Genomic DNA, 26,006 nt, shown 5'->3' on the forward strand with positions numbered 1-26,006 from the left:
GTAAGAGCTAGCATGATTGCATACAATTCATTCTGCTGAGTGGACTGAAAAGGAGTTCTGACTACTCTCTTTATAGTTAAGTCACAAGAGTATACAGCACAAATATTATGTTTGGATGCATATGTAAAGATAGTTGGTCCTTTAAGAGGAACTTTAGAAACTTTTTCTTCAAGAATCTATTGCCAATTATGTAGTAGCCGGGTTATCTTTAGTGGAGACCCATGTGTAAAATTTGGAGCTGTGGCCAATAAAATATACCACTCTGGGATTGTTTCACAGTACACATTAACTTGTGCATTAGTATAAAAGGTATATATCTTGTCAGGTCTTGTCCCAGATAATTGTACTGCATGCTTAATGGCCTTTAATAAAATTCTAGCCACAAGCACTGGGTAAAGAGTAAGTCTTTATTCTGGTTGTGCTGGGAAGTTCACTCACTCTATCACACTATCTCCTTGATGAAGAACTGCTGTGGGTGCTTCTTGGGTAGCAAAAACTGATATTTCCAAGGGTTTTTGAATGACTCTTTCAACCACATTGGATAAAGCCAGTTCAACTTCTCTCACAGCCTCTTGAGCTTCTTTTATAAGCTGGCATGATGAGTTTAAAGCAGTGTCTCCCCTTAAAATGTCATATAGAAGTTGCAATTGATAAGTAGTCAAGCCTAACACTGGATGCATCCATTGGATATCTCCTATCAATTTCTGGAAGTCATTTAAGGTGTTTAGCTTCTCTGTTCTTAAGGAAAGTTTTTGTACTGTAAGCACCTTAGGGTATACTTCATATCCTAAATATTGAAAAGGAGCATGTCTTTGAATTATTTCTGGAGCTATGTGCAATTTGTAGTTCCTTAGTGTTTCTATGGTCTTTTGTAGACATGCTTCTAACATTTGTTCCTCAGGTCCACATCCCAATATATCATCCATGTAATGGTATTACTTTTGGAAATGCTTTTCTTACTGGAGTAAGAGCAGCAACAACATACATTTGACACATATTAGGGCTGTTTTTCATTCCCTGTGGCAAAACTGTCCATTCATATATTTTATAAGGCTCAGCTAAGTTAATGCTGGGCACTGAAAAGACAAATCTTTTCATATCCTCCTTATCTAGAGGGATAGAATAGAAACAATCCTTAATGTCTATAACTCAAAGAGGCCATTCTCTAGGCAATTGAGTAAGAGATGGAAGTCCAGGCTGAAGAGTTCCCATAGTTTCCATCTGTTCATTTACCTTTCTTAAATCAGTCAACATCCTCCATTTTCCAGATTTCTTTCTTACAACAAATACTGGGGAATTCCAAGGACCTAGAGAAGGTTGTAAGTGTTCTTGGTCAAGTTGCTCCTGTTCTATATCTAATAAGGCCTGAATTTTATCGCTACCTAAGGGCCACTGTTCTAACCACACTGGTGTATCAGTTTTCCATTAGATAGGAACAGGTAAAAGTGTTAGCAGGCCTTCAACAACAGCCCTGCCTAAAAAAAAATGAAGTACTCATTTTTAATCCTAATTGTTGTAAAATGTCTCTTCCCCACAGATTGATGGGGATTTTTTACACTATAAGAGGAGTAAAAATTCCTGTTTCACCTTCAAATATCCATCTCAAAGGGGTAGCACTAACTTCAGCTGCTATTGATCCTCCTACACCAGACAAATAGGTGTCTATCTTACTCTTTGGCCAGTGACTGGGCCAGTTGGCACCTCTAATGACTGTGTGATCTGCACCTGTGTCCACCAGTCCTTCTAATGATAGCCATTTATATAGATAGTGAGCATAGGTTGGTCAGCTGTCACAGCTGCTGTCCGGTATATTCCTGGATTTTTTTGCTTGGAGTCAGAATCTGGGTGACTATCACCAGGTTACTTATTAGGAGTCTGTATCAGTAAACCTGATGCTACTACTTCTCCTGGGTGATAAGTCACACATTGTCTACCTATATTAGTGACTGGAATATTATTTACACATTCCCCAGTTTCCCACATCAGTGTAGGGATGAACACTGTTTTGTAAGCACATTCAGGAGGTGAAATGGTCAACCTTACTGTGCCTGGAGGCAAGGGATCCATAGGCTGGAGAGGAACAGATTTCATCTCTCCAGGGGGTATCTCAATTGTCCCACCTGCATAAAACTCTATCCTCCCCAATTGTAATCCCTTTCTCTCATCAGATTGCTTCCGGGCTGATTGGTCATGTCTGGGTACTGGGCTTCTAGGCACTCTCTGGGTATAGCACTGGCTGCCATCATGCCCCAAGTATTTTTTGCCTTGGGCCCTGGGGCTGGGCCCCTCATCCCATTTCCCTGAATCAGTCTACACTCTGATGCCCAATGGAATCCTCTGTTGCATTTTGGACATGGGATATTGGGTCTTGTTCTCCCAGCCTGTTTTCTCACTCTGTCTCTATGCCAACATTGAGCTTTAAGATGCCCTACTTTACCACATTGAAAGCATTAACAAGTCTCTCTGGAAGTCCCTTGCCAAAAGGGACTCTGTCTTCCCATGATGGGATCTTGGGAAGTCTGCACCATAGCCTGGTTATAAAAGTTATTTGTGTCCACTGTGGCACAGCGTCTTATGATCTCCTCTAAAGGACATCCTTGTGTAGTCCTAGTATAATTCTTCTACAAACCTCATTAGCATTTTCTTTAGCAAGTCGCCCTATCAAAATGTCTGTTACTGCATTTTCACCATTAGTCTGTATGATAGCTGTCTGCAAACATCCCACAAAATCAGCAAAGGTCTCATTTGGTCCTTGTGCTATTTTTGTGAAGGCCTCTTCCTTGTCATTTTTTTCCCGGGAGAAAATCCCATGCTTTGATAGCAGCAGCAGCAATTTGCTCATATGCTGCTATGGGGTAATTAATCTGTACTGAAATGTCTGCATAAGAACCTACACCTGTTAGTTGGTTATAGGTGATTGGAGGATTAATTCCACTATGACTATTTTGTTGGGCTTGTATCCTACAGAGCTCACTATATTCAGAAAGCCACAACAAGTTTTGTCTAGGTTCTAAGCATGTCCTTGCTATAGATTTCTAGTCCCTAGGGATCAAGATTTCATAAGCCAAACTGTGTAATAAAATCTTAACATGAGCTGATGTAGCCCCATAAAGAGTGCAAGCCTTTTTCAGGTCTTGGAATATTTCTATATCAAAAGGAGTGTATCTTCTACTTTCTTGACCTGAAGAGTTAAACTGTTGAATCACAGGATACATTCCTATTCTCAAATCAGCTATATCCTGCCCTTCTTCTGTGGCTTTAAGTAGTGCCTTTTGCAATCTAGTCACAGGAGAGGTAATTGCTGAGGGGGAGGTACTGGTGGTATCACTGCCCTTCCCACTACTCCTCCTCCCTCCATCCCGGAAAGTGGGGGAGGGTCAAAGCAGTTAGGTGGGATTGAAGCTGCCTTGTGAGAGGGAGAATCACCAGGCCCTTCAACTTTACTTAAGTCCTTATGCCCTCTGGTGATATTGCCATTAATCTGTCCTTTGTCTTCTTCTTTTTCCTCATACTTCCTCATCTGGCTGTTCTGAAAACTGTTCTTTTTTTTATAACTTGCAGGATTCTTTAAGGCCAATTGTATTACTTTGTATTTATAGAATGTTTCTTTAAAAACTGAATCAGGACCATTATCATTATAATATTCACCTAGTTGATCTCCTACTAGTTTCCAATTATCTGCCTCTATATCTTCTTCGTTGAAGAACCAAGGGGTCATACTTTCTAACGTATCTATGAGTCCATCAATAAGTTCCCAAGTCATAATTAAACCCTGTCTCCTTATCAGTCTGAGCATGCTTCCTGTAGATCTCCTTTGGGGTGTGGGTGTGGGTGTGGGAGCATCTTTTCCTAATATCTGCCCCATTTCAGCTAGAAAATGAGAGTTACTAGTTTAGCCCTTAACAAAGTAAGGTCCCCATTTGTCTATTAAAATACTCACCCTACTCCTGGTCACCAAGGACTTCTTCAGTGAAATTAGAGTCCTTGGTCCACACATTGGGCATCAAATGTGAAAACCAAGTTAGCACCCTGGATACCTTAGAATCAGCCAGAGTCAGAATAAGCAAAAGTCCTTGGTCTTTAGAGGTAGAAGTGAATTGGATGGATGCAGGATCTCCATGACTTTCCTTCTCTCTGTCTACGGCCAAAAGTGACTTGGGCTCGTCTTACTCCATCTCCTAATCCCTCCTACAATTTTCTGTATACACCAAACAATTGAGCCAGCACAGAATAGTGGGAAGGGCTACTTTCCAAGCATATGCTAATTAACCTTAAATGCTCGGTTGTCCAACCCCAGTGCATCAACTCAGAGTTTCAGCCCTTTACAGGCAAGCAGGAAAAATCAGTAAGGACTAAACTAGTCACTTTCGGTTTTCAGCAGTATTCTCAAGGCAAATACTAAGAAAAGAGCCTCCCTCTCAGGGGAATATGAGGCATGCTTAGTTAGGTTAACAGAGAAGCAAGATTTGTTGGTAACTCAGAAGCAGATCACTAGGTTCTCAGATGCTCTGAAGTGCATGTCTCTGTGGCTTTGTAAAAAGGAGAGTTTGGAGCCAGAAATGTGAAAGTTAGTGGGAGAACAACTTAACTGAATACAATGGAGTAAAATTTGTTTTAAGGAATCCTACAAGTTTTAAAAAGAGGAAAAAATTTAACTTGGGCAGCCAGATAAGGAATTATGAGGAGAAAAACAAGCAGAGAGTTGGTGCTCTTAGGTATGGAGGGTACATGTGGGATGGAGCTAAGCAAGTCTTTTTTAGCATTTTACTGATTTATATAGCTTATTACTGCTCTAGGAGATTTTCAGGGAATGGCCAGTTGGGAGAGAAAATAGTTAACTTGTTGAGCAGAAAAGGAATTAAGTACCTTAAGTACCTTAATTACCTTGCTGATGAGCTTGCTTTTAACCTTCAAAGCACATTTTCACTTCTGCCTATACCTGAACATGAACCCTTAGGGTATTCCCCATCTCCTGACCTTCCTCCCTCAACTCCACCTTTGTGAGCGGGAGGAGGAAGAGGAGTACAGGGGCAATGATACCATCAGCACTACCCATGAAGCAGTTTTGCCCACCCCCTATGTCCTCATTACAAGAGGTGGGGCTTGGCTCCAGGGTCCCAAGCAAAAAACACTTGAGACATGAAGGCAACTGCTATTACACCCAGAGAGTCTTTAAGCAAGCAGGTGGGGGATGGGTGTTGCAATTAGGGAGAATAGAGCTATATGTCACTGGACTACTGAGATATTCCCTGGAGAGCTAAAACCTGTTCCTATCTGGTCTATAGACCCTTTGTCTCCACACACAGTAGGTTTGACCATTTCACCTCCTGAGAGTGCTTACAAAACAGTGTCCATCCATACACTGATTTGGGAAATTGGGGAATGTGTAGCTAATATCCTGGTCAAAGATTATGGCAAACACCCATATGTCTGGCATAGGAGGATCAATAGCAGCTGAACTTAGTATTAGCCCTTTGAGATGGAAATTTGAAGATAAAACAGGAGTTTTTGCTCTTTTTGTAGTGTAAAAAAAAAAAATCCCCATCCATCTATGGGGAAGAGACATCTTACAACAGTTAAGATTATAATTACTTTGGCTTTTTAGGCGGGGCTGCTGTCAAGGGCCTGCCTGAACTCTCACCTGTTCCCATTCAAGGAAAACTAATATACCAGTGTGGGTGGAACAGTGGCCTTAATGTAGGCCTTATTAGATATAGTACAGGAACAACATGACCAAGGACACTTACAACCTTTTCTAAGTCCTTGGAATTCCCCTGTATTTGCTATAAAAAAGACATCTGGAAAATCCATGTTGTAAGGGACACTTTTTCAGTATTTACTTTTGTAATACCAGCAGTAAAAGAGACAGCCCGAGTAGTCACTTATACAAGCATTAGCAATTATGGGTGTGCCACAAGAAATAAAAATAGACAATGGACCTGCACACCACTGACATACCTTTTAATCCTTAAGGACAGGCAATGGTAGAGAGGAGAAATAGAGATATTAAGATGCTCCTCCAAAGACAAAAGAGAGGGGGAGCCACAAGTAACCCTAGAGAACTTCTAAATTTAGCTCTTTATACTATTAAATTTTTTGATTTTTGATGGAGATGCACTGGCTCTGGCAGATAAGTTTTATAAACCACCAGAAGGGCAGAGTCCAGTGCAAGCAGCTCCACTATCTTTAGATAATCACCAGGTGATGTGAAAAGATCCAGAAAGTGGTGAATGGAAGAGACCAGATAGGTTAACTGCTTGGAAGAGAGGGTTTGCTTGTATCTCAACAGATGGAGAAGGAATCAGATAGGTGCCAACGAGCCATATCCACCTTCTCCATTTGAATAAGACAGAAAAAGAGAAGACCCTCAAAACAAAGAAGATCCAAAAAACATAGGATGGTTCCATTTCTGACTGTATCTACCACTGAAAGAGCCTGGCAGTTAACCCTATATGTATGGCAATTAACTCATGGACATAAAAAATAATTGTCAATGAGACTGATGCAGAACTTCAAAACCTGTAGGAATCATTGGATTCCCTAACACATGAAGTGATGGACGATAGATTGCTTTTGGACTAATTTTTGGCTGCTGAAGGAGGTGTATGTGTGGTTGTGAATTGATAGTTATTTTCTACACCTTCCTTCTGGGACTCATGGAAATCTTTACAGTATTTTGTTTATTCCTATTGTTTGTTATATTACTACTTATTTGATATTACAATTATTACAATTACATATTACAATTTGCCTGTGTGATTCCTCCCATGTTGATGGATTTAACCACTGGTATATACCTGCTTCAATTAAAACAAAAGAAAGGGCAAGATGTAGAGAGCCACAGATAATGGGGGAACTCTAGTTGAAGTATAAGACACCTCAGCCCAGAGGAAACATGCTAACAAAGTCTGGTTTGGCTCTCCATCTCCCCCAAGGACTCTCAGCCTTCCTGAGAAGTCAGGGGGTGGTGACAGCCAGTGTTGGATTTGAAGCAGAGTGATACCAGGTGGCAAACTACATACAATAGCAAGTTGTTTATGTGGTCCCACGTGTACTAATATATTGTTGGTGGAGTTGTAAATTAATTCTGGAGAGCAAGTTGGAACTATGCCCAGAGGGCTATCAAACTGAGCATACCCTTTGATCCAGCAGTGTTGCTACTGGGCTTATATCCCAGAGATCATAAAGGAGGAAAAGGGACCCACATGTTCAAAAATGTGTGTGGCAGCCCTTTTTGTAGTGACAAAAACTAAAAACTGAGGGGATGTCCATCAGTTGGGGAATGGTTGAATAAGTTATTGTTTATGAATGTTATGGAATATTTTTGTTCCATAAGAAATGATCAGCAGGCTGATTTTAGAAAGGCCTGAAGAGACTTACATGAATTGATGCTGAGTGAAATGAGCAGAACCAGAAGAACCCAGCAACAAAGAAGATTAAATGAAGATCAATTCTGATGGATGTAGCTCTTTTCAACAATGAGATGATTCAAACTAGTTCCAATTGTTTAGTGATGAAGGGTATCATCTACATCCAGAGAGAGAACTATGGGAACTATGTAGATCACAATATAGCATTTTCACTCTTTTCGTTGTTTGCTTGCATTTTGTTTTTTCTCATTTTTCCCCTTTTGATCTGATTTTTCTTGTGCAGCATGATAATTTTATAAATATGTATGTGTATATATATATATATATATATACATATATATATTGGATTTACCATTTTAACTTGTTTAACATATATTGAATTACTTAGTATTTAGGGCAGGAGATAGGGGTAAAGGGGAGGAAATTTGGAACACAAGGTTTTGCAAGGGTCAGTGTTGAAAAATCATCCATGCATATGTTTTGAAAATAAAAAGCTTTAATCAAAAAAATAAAATAAATTTACTTATTCCTATTCTCCATGGGATATTATACAAAACCACTTTGCCAACTCGACTATGACTTGTGTGATGTGACCCAAAATCTTAACTCAAGAGGAGATACTACTCTGTGTGTGTATGTTGTTTATCCTTCATTCTCCAAAAGGACAACATCAGGGAGGTGATGTTATAACATGCAAGTGAATTAGATTTGAAGGAGGGCTGTGCAAAGTCACTAGTCTCACTTTCTCTCCCAGAGCCATCTAAATCCAATGTCCAGATATAAGTCAACTGGAAATGGCCCTGGATGCAGTGGGAAACCTTGGCCTTTTTAAAGTAAGGTCTTGAACAGGTCTCAATTTGACTGAGGCAGCTGTTCATTTAGTGATTTAGTCTGAATAAGAAATGAACATGAAGACAGCTATCAATTTATATAGCTCTTCACAGACTTTTTTTTTTTTTTTAATATAATACACCCCTTCCTTCTTACCTTCTTCTGTATGTAATCAATGAGATTTTGTAAATCCAAGTCATCCCGGTAGCTGGCTATGGCTTTTCCCATGAGAAATGCAGCCTTATCCATCACCTGCCATTCAAAACCAAGAAAAAGTATTTCTCAGAACTGATGGACTCAGTTCTTCATTAACTGAAGTTAACCCGCCTCCCTGGTAAATCTCAGAAAAACATCCAAACCCTAATCCACTCTGAACTCAACAATCAAAAATGAATTTAACATTCAAAAATTTCCCATGGATAACCTTCCTATCCCTTAATAAGAGCTAACACGTACATAGTGCTTTAAGATTTCCAAAGTACTTTACAATATTATCTCATTTGATTCTCAAAAGAACCCTTTGGAATAGATGATACTATTGTACTATTATTCTATTTTTATAGATGAGGAACTTGAGACAGAAAGAATAAGGGGTTTGCTCAATGTCCTATAGCTAAGTGTTTGAGGCAGCATTTGAATTTAGCTCTTCCTGACTCCAAGACTAGAACTCTCTCTACTATACCACCTAAGTTCATTCTCCTCCCAGTGATTAGACACCTAACTAGGGAAGCTTGTATAAAAAGCTCTGGACGGAGCATCAAAGCGTCCTTAATGACATTATCGTGAAACAACTACACTATGTTCTGCCACCAACTAGCAAGGTGATCCCAATCAATAATCCACTTCCACTCCCTAGGCCTCAGCTTATTCATCTGTAAAAATAGCTGGAGGAAAAGGTGTGTGTGTGTGTGTGTGTGTGTGTGTGTGTGTGTGTGTGTGTGTGTGTGGATTAATCTTCCCAGGCCATCTAAGACCCAGTTCTAACCTTCTCTGTCCTGAGGTCCCTCCCAGTCCTGACATCTTGTGTTCTAAGGGCCCTCCCAGCTCTGATATCCATGTTCTAAAGACCCATCCAGCTCTAATGTGCTTTCCAATTTTGTATTCTTTATTCTATAGTCCCTTCTAGCTCTGAAGTTCCAGACTCTAAAGTAACTTCCAAAATATATATTTGAATGAAGCAGACAAGGCAGGAAGAAAAAAAAAAAAAAAAAAAAAAAAACAGATTCAGATTCTCCCCTAATTTTTTTCCTCCCTGGAAAGGTCGGTGATTAAGTTCACACCTAATGCAGAAAGCTTGACATGAGGTAAGTATTAAGAGTATTCCAGAGCCCACTTGATTCTTGTTACCTGGCCAGAGAAGAGAAAGGCTACTCCCACAGCCACGACCTGGAGCATGAAGATCAACAGCAAGATCACAGCAAACTGAGGGAAAAAAGTAGCACCTTGGGAATCTGAGCCTGCTCTTAGCCTGAACTTCCTGCCTGGTATAAAACAGGGCTGAAACAATAAGTACTCCCAGCTCAGGAAATCTGAGTTCGAATCTAAATCCCCAGTTACTAGATCTAAACGTAACCAGGAAGAAATCACTTTACCTTTCCCTGAGCCTCAATTTTCTCATTTGTGAAAAAGGGATCCTAATCCCTGCCCTGCTTTCCTCAGAAAGAAGGTATTTTCTGAGAATCTGAACTCACTAAACATAAAAATGCTCTGGAACCTACAATGCCCCTCATGGAACAGGAGGGATAGCTAAAGCATATAGATTAGAGCTAAAAAAAAATATTTCAGAGCAAATTAGTGATTTCTGAGTTTGAAGCCTGATCTTGAAGAAAAAGGTCTCCCTTTTGTAGCTGATAATTGATACTGTGGATAAGTTAGATTTAAAATAAGTGGAAGGAAAGTTCTTGTATCTTTCTGAGGGGGAAAAAGACAAATATATTTAGGACAAAGTGTAAGCAGAATAAATTTAGCAATTCAGCTTTTCACATTTTAAATTAATGTCAGTCTTTTAAACAGAGTTCAAATGGTAATTTCCAACATTTTGCACAGTTACAATATTAAAGATGCCCCGGAGCTGACCCGCAAAGATGGGGACTAGTCCCAAGCAGAGTAACACCTTCTCTCCCATTCTGAGACTATATGCAATTGATAAAAGCAGGGAGAACCAGAACCTTTAGCTGCTCTATTGCTTGCCTTACAGGGAAAGAAAGTGAAAGGTTTATGCATTGCTAGAATATAGGAACTTTGGTCAGAGTGTCCTGGGAGCATGGGTTTCCTTGGGTGTCTGTAGCTTCCTTTTGATCCGTATATATGTCAATTTCTTACCATTTTCAGCAGCAAGGGTATATCCCTAAGGGCACCAGTACACCCCACAAAGGTGACAATGAATGTGAGGATCCCCACAATGATGACAATGAGAGAAGGCTCTGCCAGCAGGGAATCCACAGCACCTGTGAAGCAAAAATACACATCAATAAGGTAAGTGTTTAGTATTGCAATTTTGTAATAATATTAAGGATTTATATTCATTCATGTGATTCATTTATAATACGTATTATTGGTTCATTCATGAAATGATTTCCTTATAACTAAAGTTCAGAATGTAAAGATTATTTCCCACATTTTATAGACGAGAAGTCCAAGCAAGTGTAAGTGATTTGCCCAGAAATATTGTGACCAGTAAATATTGTAGTCAGCATTAGAATTCAAGTCAAGTGACTGAAAATCAAGTGCTTTTTTCATTACATCACACTGTATCCCTGATCAAAACTGAGCTTAAGAAAGATAGCCATCAGCCTATGTAGGATTAATTGGAAGGAAAGAGAGGAGTCAGGAAAGCCAATTAAGAGATTATTGTAGGCTAAATTCTCTTTAGGACAAAGCCCATGATGAGGTCATTCTCTTTCTCTTCTCCTAGGGCCTTCCCTCCAATATAAGTTGATTAATAGCTTGTTCAATTTCTTTTTCTAAAATGGGACTATTTAAATAATTTATTTCCTCTTCTGTTAACCTGGGCAATCTATATTTTTGTAGGTATTCATCTATTTCACTTATCAGATTTACTGGCATACAGTCAGGCAAAATAACTCCTAATTATTGCTCCAATTTCCTCCTCATTGATGGAAAGTTCACCCTTTTCATTTTTGATACTAACAAATTGATTTTCTTACCTTTTTCTAATCAAATTAACTAAAGGTTTATCTGTTTTGTTGTGTGTTTTTTTTTTCATAAAACCAACTCAATTTTATTAGTGCAATAGTTTTCTTACTTTCAATTTTATTAATCTCTCCTTTTATTTTCAGAATTTCAAATTTGGAACTTAATTGGAGGTTTTTTAATTTGTTCTTTTTCTAGATTTTTTAGTTGCATGCCCAATTCATTGATCTTCTCTTCCTCTATTTTATGCAAGTAAGCATCTAAAGAACTTCCCCTAAGAACTGCTTTGGCTACATCCCATGAATTTTGTTATGTTATCTCATCGCCTTCCTCTAATGACATTTTTCTCTTTACTCTAGCTAGCTCCGATTAGTCTACTAAACATCTCTATGGATCTAATTTGCCAGTCAGCCAAGGGCATGCTTAAGCCTCATAGATTATTCTTTTAATGGATTCTTCCAAAGTCTTTTCCTAACTATATGTCCTCCCAACTTAATTTCATATTTGCCACTCCTGGTGCCTATTTTATCTCTTACTTTGTCTGTAAACTCTTGTTCTAAATAAACCTTCCTTTTGACAAAAAGAAAAAAAGAGAGAGTGTTACATTAATCTAGAAGAAAAAAAAATGATTAGGTTTAGAGGAAGCACAGTGAAGTGAGAGGAAAGGAGGGACAGATACAATGTTGATAATTTCTACATTCCTATCATTAGGAACTGTCTCATACACAGAGTAGAAGGCTACTCAGTTAATGTGAAGTGAGGGGTTCTGAGTTGTGGGTTCCCCACAAATTATCTCACCAGTCCTGAATTAATGCCATCAGAGATTAAGTCTTTGGATGTGCAATGGGGTCTGAAATACCTACTAGCACCTTGGATGGCATTTTCCCAAGTGGAAAAGTTAGGAAGCTTTCTTCCAAGCAGAATCCTGATGACATCCAATGGAAGTGTCTTGGAGAGATTATTGAATATGTACAGACATTCTGTTAACTGGCTCTTTGGAGCTAAACATGTGGAGAATGGGAGGCTCCATGAAAAGCTGCAGAAGCATTTAAAAAGGTCTGAGTCAGTTTCACCCACTCTTTTCTACCACCTCTTCTTTAACTGCTTGTAGTTGAAGTCCTTCACTGACAGCATCCAGTGGGAGAGATGCTATAAGGGGAAAATCCCTTGGATCTTTTTGCTTCTGAGGGCATATAAGCATCAGTGAAAAAAATGATCCTTAGTGGGAATGCATCAGACCAACCCAGTGCAGTGGGAAAGCTGGCAGCACCTAGTATGGAAAGCCCCTCTTCCCCTGAAAAAGAAACTTGGAATAGTCTCCCCTGTGCCCTAGGAGCTGAGCTCAACTTTTAAAAATAATCAAAAAGAGTCCTGCTCCTAGCTACAATGATGACAGGAAAGATCAGAACACAAACCCAGAAGAGGGCAGCAATGGCAAAATGACTACAAAAGAACTAAAAAGCAAAAACAAAACTTTTCTAAGGCCTGGATCAGTTTTGGAACTGATATTCTATATTCAGTCATCTTCATCTCTAGACTTACACCCAAATGGTCTACTATGATTCACATCAAAACAAACCAGGTTCGACACTCCATCCAGCCTCTCATCTTGCCAGTCCTATCAATGGTGAGCATATATCACCAGTATCATTTTTCTCTATTCCCCACATCACCCCAGAAATCTAAGCTTCTGGATTCAGAAATCAAATCAATACTAATTTGTTCTTGGAAAAAGTTTGTCAGTTGATGTCCTATACATAAACTCACCTTCCCTGTGATTCCCCACCCACCTCCTTTCTAGACTAACATTCCCAAATATGGATTGTGCTTTGCACATCTTAGCATTTCATAATTTTTTTCTTTCATCCATCCATTCATTCATTTTTTGTTAGGATTACAAGGTGAGAACTCTAACAATTCTCTAACTTACCTCAACTGATGCTAAGTGAATAGAACCAGAAGATCGCTGTACACTTCAATGTTATATGAAGATGTATTCTGATGGAAGTGGAAATCTTCAACATAAAGAAGATCCAACTCACTTCCAGTTGATCAATGATGGACAGAAACAACTACACCCAGAGAAGGAACCCTGGGAAGTGAATGTAAATTGTTAGCACTACTATCTATCTACCCAGGTTTCTTACACCTTCGGAATCTAATACTTAACGTTCAACAAGAAAATTGGATTTACACACATATATTGTATCTAGGTTATATTGTAACACATATAAAATATATGGGATTGCCTGTCATCTAGGGGAGGGAGTAGAGGGAGGGAGGGATAATTTGGAAAAATGAATACAAGGGATAATGTTATAAGAAAAATAAATACTCATGCATATATAGTGTTAAACTTATAAATAAAATTTAAAAAATTAAATTAAATTAAAAAAACAATTCTCTAGCTCAGAATTCACACCTTTGGTTCAGGCCTTTGAAAGGAGTTTGCACCTTTGGACTTCTGGGGGAGAGTTTACATGTTTAAAAGAATTTGCACCTTTAAGAGGAGCAAGTTCATTGGTTGAAGTATTTCTCACAAGCCTTGTTGAGTTCTCACTAGCCCATTCTCTGCGAGGATAAAAGAGGCTACATTGAGCCTGGCATGAGTCTAGTCTGGGAGTGAGTTGAGACGGCAGACTGGAAAGATAACCTAGAGAAGACAGAACCTTTACAATTTGGTGCCCACAACTTTTGCTTATCCTGACAAGGACTGATTCTGAGCCCTTCAGAGGAGCTAGCCCGGACCTTCACATTTTGGTGCCCGAACGGGGATCGAACAGGGACTTTTTAGGCAGGGCTGCTGTTGAAGGCCTACCTGCACTTTCACCAGTTCTTATTCAGTGGAAGACTGATTCACCAGTGTGGATAGAACAATGGCCCTTAAGAAGTGATAAAATTCAGGCCTTATTAGACATAGTGCAAAAACAACTTGACCAAGGACACTTGTGGCCTTCTCTAAGTCCTTGGAATTCCCCAGTATTTGTGGTGAAAAAGAAATCTGGAAAATGGAGGATGTTAACTGATCTAAGAAGAGTAAATGAACAGATGGAAACTATGGGAACTCTTCAGCCTGGACTTCCATCTCCTACTCAGTTGCCAAGAGAATGGCCTCTTTGGGTTATAGACATTAAGGATTGTTTCTATTCTATCCCTCTAGATAATGAGGATATGAAAAGATTTGCTTTTTCAGTGCCTAATGTTAATTTGGCTGAACCTTATAAAAGATATGAATGGACAGTTTTGCCATAGGGAATGAAAAACAGTCCTACTATGTGCCAAATGTATGTGGCTGCTGCTCTTGCTCCAGTTAAGAAAAGCATTTCCAAAAGTAATATTGTTACATTATATGGATGATATTTTGGGATGTGCACCTGAGGAACAAATGTTATAAGCATGTCTACAAAAGACCATGGAAACACTAAAGTACTACAAACTGCATATAGCTACAGAAAAAATTCAAAGACATGCTCCTTTTCAATATTTAGGATATGAAGTATGTCCTAAGACACTCACAGTACAAAAGCTTTCTTTAAGAACAGAGAAGTTGGACACCTTAAATGATTTCCAAAAATTAATAGGAGATATCCAATGGATGCGTCCAGTGTTAGGCTTAACTACCAATCAACTGCAACCTCTATGTGACATTTTAATGGGAGACAGTACTTTAAATTCACCATGCCAGCTTACAAAAAAAGCACAAGAGGCTTTGAGAGAAGTTGAACTGGCTTTATCCAATGTGGCTGAAAGAGTTACTCAAAAACCCTTGGAAATATCAGTTTTTGCTACAAAAGAGGCACCCACAGCAATCCTTCATCAAAGAGACAGTGTGATTGAGTGGGTATACCTCCCAGCACAACCAGAACAAAGCCTTACTCCTTACCCAGTGCTTATGGCTAGAATTTTATTACAGGCTATTAAGAGAGTAGTACAATTATCTGGAAAAGTCCTGAAAAAATATACATATTCTATACTAAAGCACAAATTAATGTATCCTGTGAGACCATCCAAGAATGGCAAATTTTATTGGCCACAGCTCCAAATTTTGCACATGGGTCTCCATTAAAGATAACCCAGCAACTACATAATTGCGATGATTTTTTGAAGAAAAAGTTTCTAAGGTTCCTCTTAAAGGACCAACAATCTTTACAGACGCCTCCTAAGAAAACATTTGTGCTGTATACTCTCATGATTTAACCATAAAGAGAGTAGTCAGAACTCCTTTTCAGTCCACTCAGCAGAATGAATTATTTGCTATCATGCTAGCTCTCACTTATTACCTAGGAGACGTAAATATAATTACTGATTCAGCCTTTTCAGTAGGTGTAGTACAAAGAATTGCCACAGCCCAAATAAAATTTGCAGCCTCTAATATTTATCAGCTCTTTAAGGAACTTCAAGAGCAAGTGAGAAAGTATCCAGGTAAGATTTATATCTTGCATATCCACTCTCATAGTGGACTTCCAGGTCCTATTTTTGATGGAAATTCAAAGGCATATAGCCTTTTAACTATGTTAGCCAGTACTCCTTTATTTCAGGAAGCACAAGTATCTCATTCTAAATATCATCAGGCTGCTTGAGCTTTACAATTTGGAATAACAAGAGAGTAAGCTAGGAGTATAGTAAAAAGCTGTACAGCTTGCCTTCCTTTCCACGCTCCTACACTCCCTCCAGGGAAGAATCCTCGTGGTTTGAGACCCAATGAAATCTGGCAAATGGATGTGACCCATTATAAATCTTTTGGTCGTTTTTTATCCATGTGGTAGTAGATACCTTTTCAGGATTCACTTTTGCAATACCAACAGCAAAAGAGACAGCTTGAGTGGCCACTGAATTCCTTATCCAAGCATTTGCAATTATGAGTGTGCCACAAGAAATAAAAACAGATAATGGACCTGCATATACTTCTAAACATTTTGCACACTTTTGTGCACAGTACAAGATTTTACACACCCACTGGCATACCTTTTAATCCACAAGGTCAGGCAATAGTAGAGAGAAGAAACAGAGACATTAAGACACTCCTCCAAAAACAAGAGAAAGGGGGAGCCACAGGTAACCCTAGAGAACTTCTAAATTTAGTTCTCTATACCATTAATTTTCTAATTTTTGGCAAAGATGCTTTGGCTCCGGCAGACAGGTTTCATAACCCACCAGAAGGGCAGTGTCCAGTGCGAGCAGCTCAACTATCCTTAGATAATCGCCAGGTGATGTGGAGAGACCCAGAAAGTGGTGAATGAAAGGGACCCAATAGGTTAACTGCTTGGGGGAGAGGTTTTGCTTGTATTTCTTCAGATGGAAAAGGAATCAGATGGGTGCCAATGAATCGTATTTGCCTTGTCTATCAGAGAGAGACAGAAAAAGAGAAAGACCTCAAAACAGAGAAAATCTAAGAAACATCTGATACGGAAAGAGCATGCTAATAAGAAGACTATTAAAGAACTTTAAAACCAGCAGGAATCATTGGATTTCCTAACACAAGATGAGACTAATGGACAATGGACTTATGGACATTTATAAATTCTCAATTTATGATTATTTGATCATGTTATTTGTTATAAACTTCTAGCATGTGTTATGTTACTATGTTACTATGTGTTTATGTAATTGTGTGTAATACCTCCCATATTGATGGATTTATGTTTCAAGGTCATGACAACCCTATGTTCTAAATCAAAAGAAAGGGGGAGATGTTAGAATTACAAGGTGAGAACACAGGTTGTCTAAACAATTCTCTAGCTCAGAATTTACACCTTTGGTTTAGGCCTTTGAAAGGAGTTTGCACATTTGGACTTCTGGTGGAGAGTTTACATGTTTAAAAGAATTTTAAGAGGAGCAAGTTCATTGGTTGAAGTATTTCACACAAGCCCCGTCGAGTTCTCACTAGCCCATTCTCTGTGAGGATAAAAGAGGCAACATTAAGCCTGGAGTGAGTCTAGTCTGGGAGTGAGTTGAGACGGCAGACTAGAAGGATAATCTAGAGAAGACAGGACCTTTGCAATTTGGCGCCCACAACGTGGGGCAAGGACTTTTGCTTATCCTGACAAGGACTGATTCTGAGCCCTTCAGAGGAGTTAGCCTGGACCTTCACAATTTTTATACTCTTCAAGTATTTGGAGCATTGGATCAAAAAGGCATATACAAGAATGATAGTAGTCTCTCAACATGATTGTGATGATGCATAATCCTAGAAAAATAGAATTTTCATGTGAGAGCACAGAGATTAACCCAAAAGAGGTCAAGGAGGATCTCAAATGCCAGGCTAAGAAGTCTGAACTTTATTAATAATAAATCAAAGTATGATTGTCCCAGAAGCTATAGAATGGTTCTGTAGTTTTCTCACAATAGCTTCAAGTGATATGATTATATGTAGAGCTTGGAAAACTTTAAAGTTACATATATATACATAGGTGTGTGTGCAGAGGGGAGGAAAAACACGAGCAGATTTGGAATCAGAGAAACTTGCGCTCCTGACCCAGAACTGGTTATTTAATTCCCATCTCTCCAAGCAATTCTCTAAAACTTTAAGCTTCAGACCAGGAACAGATCTGAATTGGCAGATAACAATTTTCCTCCATGTCAGTAGATAGAGCAAATTGAATGTGTTTGGTTCAGACTTGTAATTTTATAAGCATAGAGATCTCCCAGTGTGCAAGCTCCATCTCTGAGGCCAATCAATAACTTGCCTATCATCTATATTCTTTTTTTTTTTTTTTTTTTTGAGGCTGGGGTTAAGTGACTTGCCCAGAGTCACACAGCTAAGAAATGTTAAGTATCTGAGACCAGATTTGAACTCAGGTCCTCCTGAATTCAGGGCTGGTGCTCTATCCACTGTGCCACCTAGCTGCCCCTATTATCTATATTCTTAAAAGAGTTGTCTGACTTGTATGAACTAATACAAAGTGAAATGAGCAGAACCAGGAGAACATTGTACACAGTGGCAGCAACATTGTGTGATGATCAACTATTAATGTCTAAACTCTTCTTAGCGATACAATGATCCATGACAATTCCAAAGGATTCATGATGAAAAATGATATCCACATTCAGAGAAAAAATTGATGGACTTTGAATACAGACTGAAGTATACTATTTTCATTTCATTTTTATTATTTTAATAGTATTTTATTTTTTCTAAATACACACAAAGATAGCTTTCAACATTTATCTTCATAAAACTTTGTTCCAATTTTTTCCCCCTCTCTTCCCTCCACTTTCCCAAGACAGCAAACAATCTGATATAGGTTAAACATTTCACTTTATTTTTTCATGGTCTTTTTTTTTCCTTTTAGTCTATATCTTCTTTCACAACTGTGACTAATATGGAAATATGTTTTACATAATTGCACATATGTAACCTATCTCAAATTGCTTACCATTTTAGGAAGAAGGGAAAGGAAAAGGGGAGGAAGAAAAAATTGGAACTCAAAATTTTTAAAAATGAATGCTAAAATTATCTTTACATATAATTGGGAAAAAAAAAAAAAAGAATTGTCTGAAGCACTGAGACCAAAATCCAAGAGGTGTGTGAATTGAGTGGGCTGTTCTAGCATCCCACAGAGCTCTTGAGTCCATGACAACAATGTTATAAATAGTTTTTGTTGTAACATCATTATATCAGATTTCCAGATATTAGTGACTGAATTTGGTTATAGTGTTAGTGACCTTCTTGCCAAATACCATCAGCCTGACCAACATTGTACTATATCCATTTCCTTGGACATCCCACAGCAAAATCCTCAGGGAAAGGGATATAGGATGATTTCAATAAAATAGATGGAAAGAAAAGAGAGTCCAAAGTTTGAAGCATTGACTTAGGAATATAAATAAAAGGGATGAAAAGGATGGTACTTGGAACTGCCCATAGGAAGTCTGGGCCTTCACTACAGTGGACTACAGTGGACTCCTAGCCAATTGCCATGTTCCAGTCTGGCCTTTCAAACCAACCTTTATGAACAGACAGGATACTTTTCTACTACTCCTAAACCTTAGGCACAAAACTTGCTATTCCCAGAAGACATCATTCCCAACTCTGTTCATGTTGCTTTCCATGTCTAGAATATTTTCTTCCCCTCTCCTTTACCATTGTCTCCATTCTCTGTGCAATCTTCAAGATCCAGTTCAAATATTACCTCTTCCCATGAAGCCCATAATCCTCTCAAATAAGCCCTCTTCATTCTCAGAATTTCTTTCATAAATTGTATACTACTAGTCAACAAACATTTATTAAGCACTTAAAGTATGCTAATCACTGTGCTAAATACTTAACCCTAAGTAGGGATACAAAGACATGCTGATAGAGAGAACAGGGACCCAGCACTCACAAAGAAACATAAATTGTTTCTGGACATGGTCAATGAGGAAATTTGTTTTGTTTGACTACATGTTTGTAATAAATAAGTGAAGGAGGGAGAGTGGGCAGATTTCTGCTGACTGAAAAAATAAAATAAAAATTTTTTAAAACTCCATGTCACATCTTGTACTTACAAGATAGTCAATGTAGAAAATAAGTCATCTTGAAAAGATTCAAAAGTTTCAGTATTTTCAATCGATTAATCAATCAAGATGAATCAATGTATTAGCCAAAAAGTCTAATGCAGTCTTGGACTGAATTAAGGAGGATGTAGCTTCAAGGAATAAGTAGTTGGTAGTCCCTTGTATTCTGCCATCATCAAAACTTATCTGTAATATTGTGTTCAGTTCTAGACTTTGTTGGTAGTATGTCCAGAAGAAGTCAACCAGGGTGATAAAAGACTTGTAGTCCACATTCAGTGTGGGGTAATGGCTTGAACTGGGCTTCTCAATCTAGGGTCCACAAATTTGTTTTTGAAAAATATTTTGTCTTTGGGAGAGGGCAAGAGAGAGAGAAGAGAAAATTTGGAAATTTTTAAATTTAAAATTTTTAATGAATTTTATTAAAAATAAATGTCCAGAATTGTCTTAAATATTTTGGTGACAGTTTAACAATTTCCAGTAATCAGTAAACAGTTTCCTTTGCAATCATACATATTTTATGTATTTAAAATGTTATACTGAGGGGGAATTTATAGATTTTCCCCCAAAAAAAGCTGCCATGATTAAGAGCACCTGACTTAGATGGTTGCTGAACTTTTCCCCTTACAGGATACATCTGTTTCTTTGTTTCTCTCTTAGCTTCACAGAATCCTTGGCTCCAGCCACCTGCCCTTCTGATTATGTTTACAGGAAGAGAGTAGGGGGAGGGCTCCCCACTTCCCTAAATGAAGTCATAGCAGCTCTACCACTGAGGCAAAAACACTTACCTGATTCTTTGGAGAGCTTTGCATACAAACCCATGGCTATCATTAGACCACTGGCCACCTGGTAATAAAAAACAAGCATGGAGGAGTCCCATCTGATTAAACAAAAAATCCCTATAAAAGTATTCCTAGATATAATCCATGTCAAATATAATTGATAAACACAGATGGGCATAGTTTTGGCTAGGTCAATGGAAGCATAAACCTTGAGATTAAAAGGCTTGAGAAGGAATTTTTTCACTTAAAGTAAAAAACATTGAGTCCCATCCCTGGTGAAGAAAAAATGGGAAATGGGGGAAGGGGAACTTCATACTAGCAGGCCCTACAAAAAACAGGGACTGCCTACAGAAAAAAAGACATTTCAGACCTTCTGGTAACAAACTGAGCTTCTCCAGGAATAGAGTGCATTTCTGGGGACATTGTTCCCTGGATCTGGGGTTCAGACTCCTCCTCCAGAGGAAGGGGAACTGTTTCTCCAATCAGGAGAGTTATATGAAGAGAACAGGCACTTTTGATGTGGAGCAGCCTTCAGGAAGTATGTAGTAATAACCCCAAGGTCACTTGAGCTTGGGAGTGAAGTAGCTGGAAACAATGTATTTCTTCCCTTAGGTTATCCAGACCCAGTTTGTTCTGTATGACCAGGTTGCTGAGCGCACAAACATTGCTTACTGTCAGATAACAGCCTGTTGGTCAGTGATAACAGGTTTTCTGAGATTAATGAGCAACAATATTGAGGTGCTTAAAGTTAACACACCCAAAGTAGGAACCCACCACTTAAAAACACCTCCAGAAGGATTTCCAGTGATTCTGCCCAAAGAACTGAGGGTACTGCATCGGCACAAAAAGTCAGAACTAGACCACTCCTCAACTCCACCTCTAAGCCATAAAACTAGCATATCAATGACATGAAACACCTGTTTTCTCTAACTTTTCCCTATAAATTTACCTCCCTCCTCCTAGTTCTTTGCTAACTTCTTTTTGAACTTAAACTGCTTTAATTGGAGTTACATTTATAATAAATTTGAATCTGAGCCTGCAAATTCTTTTGAGACACCTCGTGACTGTGGTCTGAACCCCAACATTTTTGGGATTCCCCTTAAACCCCAACACTTTGACAATACCCCCAACCCAATTCCAGAGGAAAATTGCTAGCAAAGGTGTGGGGTGACTTCTCCTAATCAAGAACTGCCACAATATTCTCATTCCCCTCTCAAGACCCCCCTTCCCTCCAAGCCCCATGGGGGAAGAGCTAGTGGAGAATCATAAGGCACAAGTGTAGTATCCTTTAGGCCATCCAGGAGGGTGAGGAAAGTACCTTTAATGGAAGTATGTCCCTCATAGATGCCAGTCCCCACTGAGTCAAAGCCCCAGTTTTCCCCCACTTTTTATGGACTTCCTGGTCCCTTACACAAGTTTCCCCTGGTGAAAGAACATCCCTCATCCGAATCTCAGGAGATAACAGATATGGCAAGTATTACTGGTCCTATTTTACACATAAGGAAAGAGAAAATTATTCCCCTGAAGCCACAAGACTAAAATGTGCCACAGCTGTAATTTCAAATGAAAATTTCCAGAAATCTCTGTATCAACATCCTTTGCAGAATAATTTGTTGCCTTTCTCAAATTTACACAATCTTCATTGTCTTGTTTTGTTGTTCAATCATTCAATCATGTTCAACTCTTCTTGACCCTATTTGGGATTTTCTTGGCAAAAATACTGGATTAGTTTGCATCTTCCTTCTCCAGCTCATTTTACAGATGATGAAACTGAAAGAAACATTTTTCATTCTTGACCTCTTTCCCTTTTCCCCTGAAAATTTTTTATGTGACTCCAGGTATATAGGCATATAAAATAGGTATACAAATCATCTGTTTACTAATAATAAATCAAAATTTCATAACACTCACACTCAATTATGAGAGCTTATATGGGGACACAAACCACAGTTTAAGAAGCTGGCCTTTACAACATCTAAAAATGCTATATTAATGTCAGCTATCAATGAAAAAAAATGGAAAAATGCCTTCATTCATTTCTCCACTTAGGTGGCACAATGCTGGGTCTGGAGTCAGGAAGGCCTGAGCCTCAATAATTTACTAGCTATATGATCCTGTCATTTAATCATTCTCTGCCTATTTTCTCATCTGCAAAACGGGGGTGATAATAGCACCTACTTCTCTGAGGTAGTTGTACGTCTCAAATGAGACAGTATTTGTAAAGTGCCTTAGCATATAGTTGGCATTTAATAAATGTTTGTTCCCTCTCTAGAAACACTGAATGCAGATGCCAATTTTCTATAGGTCAATGGATCATCAACAAGAGTGGTAGCCAAAAAATTTGCCACCTGCACCCAAATCTGGTAATGGTCCTCTCTGAATTTATGTAGATTGATTCTTAATTTACAAATAGAACTTGACCAATTCCTAAAAGCTTTTCCATGTCAGATCTGACAGAATTTATATTCCCCTGGAATAATCTTCTGAAAGCCAGGGTCACTTCATGCCATGAAGAGGAATCAGAGAAGGACATTAGTGGAAGTGATTTGAAATCTTTTATCCTTTGAATTAGCAAACATAATTTAAAATGATAAAATTAATTGTTGGCAGGGCTGTGGAAAAAGAAGTCTACTGGTGAAGCTTTGGGTTTGTGTAATTTATAATTTGGAGAGTAATTTGGCAATATAAAATAAGAGTTATGAACTCTTTGACCTAGTGTTCCCCCTGCTAGTACTATATCCTAAAGATATTACTAAAAAGAATAAAAAGTCTATCTCCTTAAAAAATATATAACTTATTTGGATAATGGTGAAAATTATCAATACACTCTATGTCCAATTTTTAGTGAATGATTAAGTTGTGTTGCGTTCATGTAACAGAATATTATGTATGAGCCTAAAATTAGAAAAATATAAACATACGAAAAAAAAAGAAAAAGGCATAAAAAACTGCCACTTGGGGAAAGTATTACACTGACTACAACCATATTTTTTAAAAAATAGCTACAAATCAGAAGGGGAAATAAAATTTTTTTATTATTTTTTAATTTTATTGACATTTAAATAAATAGTTGGAAATTTAAGCCTTTGAGTTTTATTTCTTATTTTGTTTGTTCATATTTTGTGGGTTTCCTAATGAGTTTAAAATATGAAATTGTTTTGAAAAAACAAAATGAAATGGATGAATTAAATTTCCAAAACTCCTTCCATTAGACCTAGCATCCTTTCTTTTAAGGGTCCCTCCCAGGCCATTAACCAGACCCAGGAATTAAACATCGTGCTCTGATATTCCATGTACTAAGGATCCTCCCAGCTCTGACTTTCTCTGGAATAAAATCTCTTTGAGTTCTTACTTTATCTGCTCTAAAGTCCCATCCAGTTTTAACTTTGTCTTATAACCTGAAGCTACTACTTCTAGCTTTTATTTTCCAAGAAATTGCTGCAATAAGTCTTAGTCACAAATGGGCTATCTAGTGATACTGACTTGCCAGTTGGAAAGTTCCCATTAAATTCAATCCAAAAAGCATTCATTAAGCACCTCCTACAGTTCAGTCAGGTACTGGTACAGAAACAAAAACAAACCATTTCTCTCTCAAATAATTTACCTTTTCACAAGGGGATACAATTTGTACTCAAGTAAGTAAATACAAGGTAATTTAAGAAGGGAGAAAACTTGAACCAATGGAAGGGGTGTGGATTTCCTGTATTTAATATCACACTTCTGGGAGGGCGGAGATACTGAAAGTCTATCCCAACATCACCAGTTTCTCACAGATAGTCCAATCCTCTCTTAAAAGCCTTTTCCCAAAGTGTCTAGTCCCCTGAACCCCAAAGCCCCACTTACCCAGAAAAGGTAACAAGAAATAAACAAGACATATTTCACGAGTTGGTTAGTTCTCATTGCTCCAGCAACGGCTGGCCGCACATCCAAAGCCGGGACTTCTGGGTTATCTTCTCCGGATCACATCTGGCCCGCCTTCTCTCCAGGCAGAGGAGCAGATTTCAACATGCACAGTCCCATCTTGTTCATGGCCTGGCATTCAAGGCTTGCCCCACCCTGGTCTTCAGTCTACGTTACTTTAAACATGTGCATTTGAAAGGAGATATTGACTAGAAGAGAATTTCTACTATCTACGGGTAATTGGACTTGTTCAGATTAACCCTGAAGAGGAAAAATAGAAGATGGGAAGAAGATTTTTGTTACTTTGGAAGGAAATTTCAACCCAATCATAAAGAACCAGAAATATCCAGGAATTAGATGGGTTTCCCTAGAGAAAACAACAAGGATTTAAGTGGCTACTATGTACCGGGCACAATGCTAAATTCTGGAGATACAAAGAAAGACAAAAACAGTTCCTATTGTCATGGATCTCACACTCTAACAGAGTAGGTAACATACAAACAACTATATTGATACATTAAAAATCCATGAAGTATAAATGGGAGATAATCTCAGAGGGAAAGCACTAAGTGATGAGTTTCCCATCACTTGAGACTGTCAAACACAAAACTCGTCAGGGATGTGGTAGGGGATGGAGATGAGGATAGGAGGGTATCCAGGCTTTAGTTACATGTTAAACTAGATCAATAAACATTTATTAAACTCTTATTACATGCCAAACACTAAGACTTCAGGGAGCTTACCAATCTAATAAAGAAGACAAGTAAATAAATATGCATAAACAAACCATATACAGGAAAAGTAGGAGATAATTAATTGAAAGAAGGCACTTGGATAAGAAAGATCGAGAAAATAGGGTTTTAGTTAGAACTTGAAGTCAAGGAATCAAGAAGGCAGAAATGAAGAGCTAGAACTTTGAAGAACAATAGGTGGGAAAATGTTCAAAGCTAAGGGATGGAGGGTCTTGGGTGAGGAATATGTAGATGGTGTAAAGTATAAAAAGACTAAGTGACTTATGAGATTCCTTCCAGCTCAGGGATTCTATAACTCTTTGAAAAGAAGATCTGGTATATAGGAATGAAACAGAAATCTCAGTATTTAAAAGTGTTCTTAAAGTGTCTATTAGAAGTAAACATATATTACCTCTAGAGACATAGGAGCACAGTTGTAGAACTGAAAGAGACCTCATTTTATAAATGACAAAGGCCCAGGGAGATTACCTGATTTGTCTGATGTCACACATTTGAATTCAAGTCCCTGATTCTAACTCTTTCTGCTTAGAGTTACATCTAAAAAAGACGGAAAGGAAAGCAGAAGTCAGTGGTTTTTCCTTAAAGAAGTATATCAGAATAAGTATTAAAGAAGCATTAAAGCTAAAACCATTAGCATAACTATAAAAGGACAGAGTCCAAGATGGAGAAGATCTGGGCACATAAAACTTCAGGGCTCCATTGAGGCAAGCTGGTGCTTTAGGGGC

General features: G+C 38.3%; 1 protein-coding gene across 2 annotated transcripts in view; it reads right to left on the reverse strand.

The window, feature by feature from the left end:
- LOC141563972 (tetraspanin-33-like) overlaps window positions 1–24,797 on the reverse strand; it is a 37,741-nt gene extending 12,944 nt beyond the window's left edge. Inside the window, exons 1-5 of one of the 2 annotated variants that reach the window (XM_074305824.1) lie at window positions 24,473–24,797; window positions 20,636–20,693; window positions 10,524–10,648; window positions 9,549–9,623; window positions 8,358–8,453 (exon numbers count right to left, since the gene is read on the reverse strand). In XM_074305824.1, coding sequence (XP_074161925.1) covers window positions 8,358–8,453; window positions 9,549–9,623; window positions 10,524–10,648; window positions 20,636–20,693; window positions 24,473–24,529 — 411 coding nt within the window. In that variant the 5' untranslated portion in view covers window positions 24,530–24,797. The remainder of the gene's footprint in view (window positions 1–8,357; window positions 8,454–9,548; window positions 9,624–10,523; window positions 10,649–20,635; window positions 20,694–24,472) is intronic. The other variant, XM_074305835.1, reaches the window with a different exon arrangement.
- Window positions 24,798–26,006: the final 1,209 nt, after the last annotated feature.

Source organism: Sminthopsis crassicaudata, chromosome 1 (genome assembly GCF_048593235.1).
Source record: "Sminthopsis crassicaudata isolate SCR6 chromosome 1, ASM4859323v1, whole genome shotgun sequence".
Lineage (NCBI taxonomy): Eukaryota > Metazoa > Chordata > Mammalia > Dasyuromorphia > Dasyuridae > Sminthopsis > Sminthopsis crassicaudata.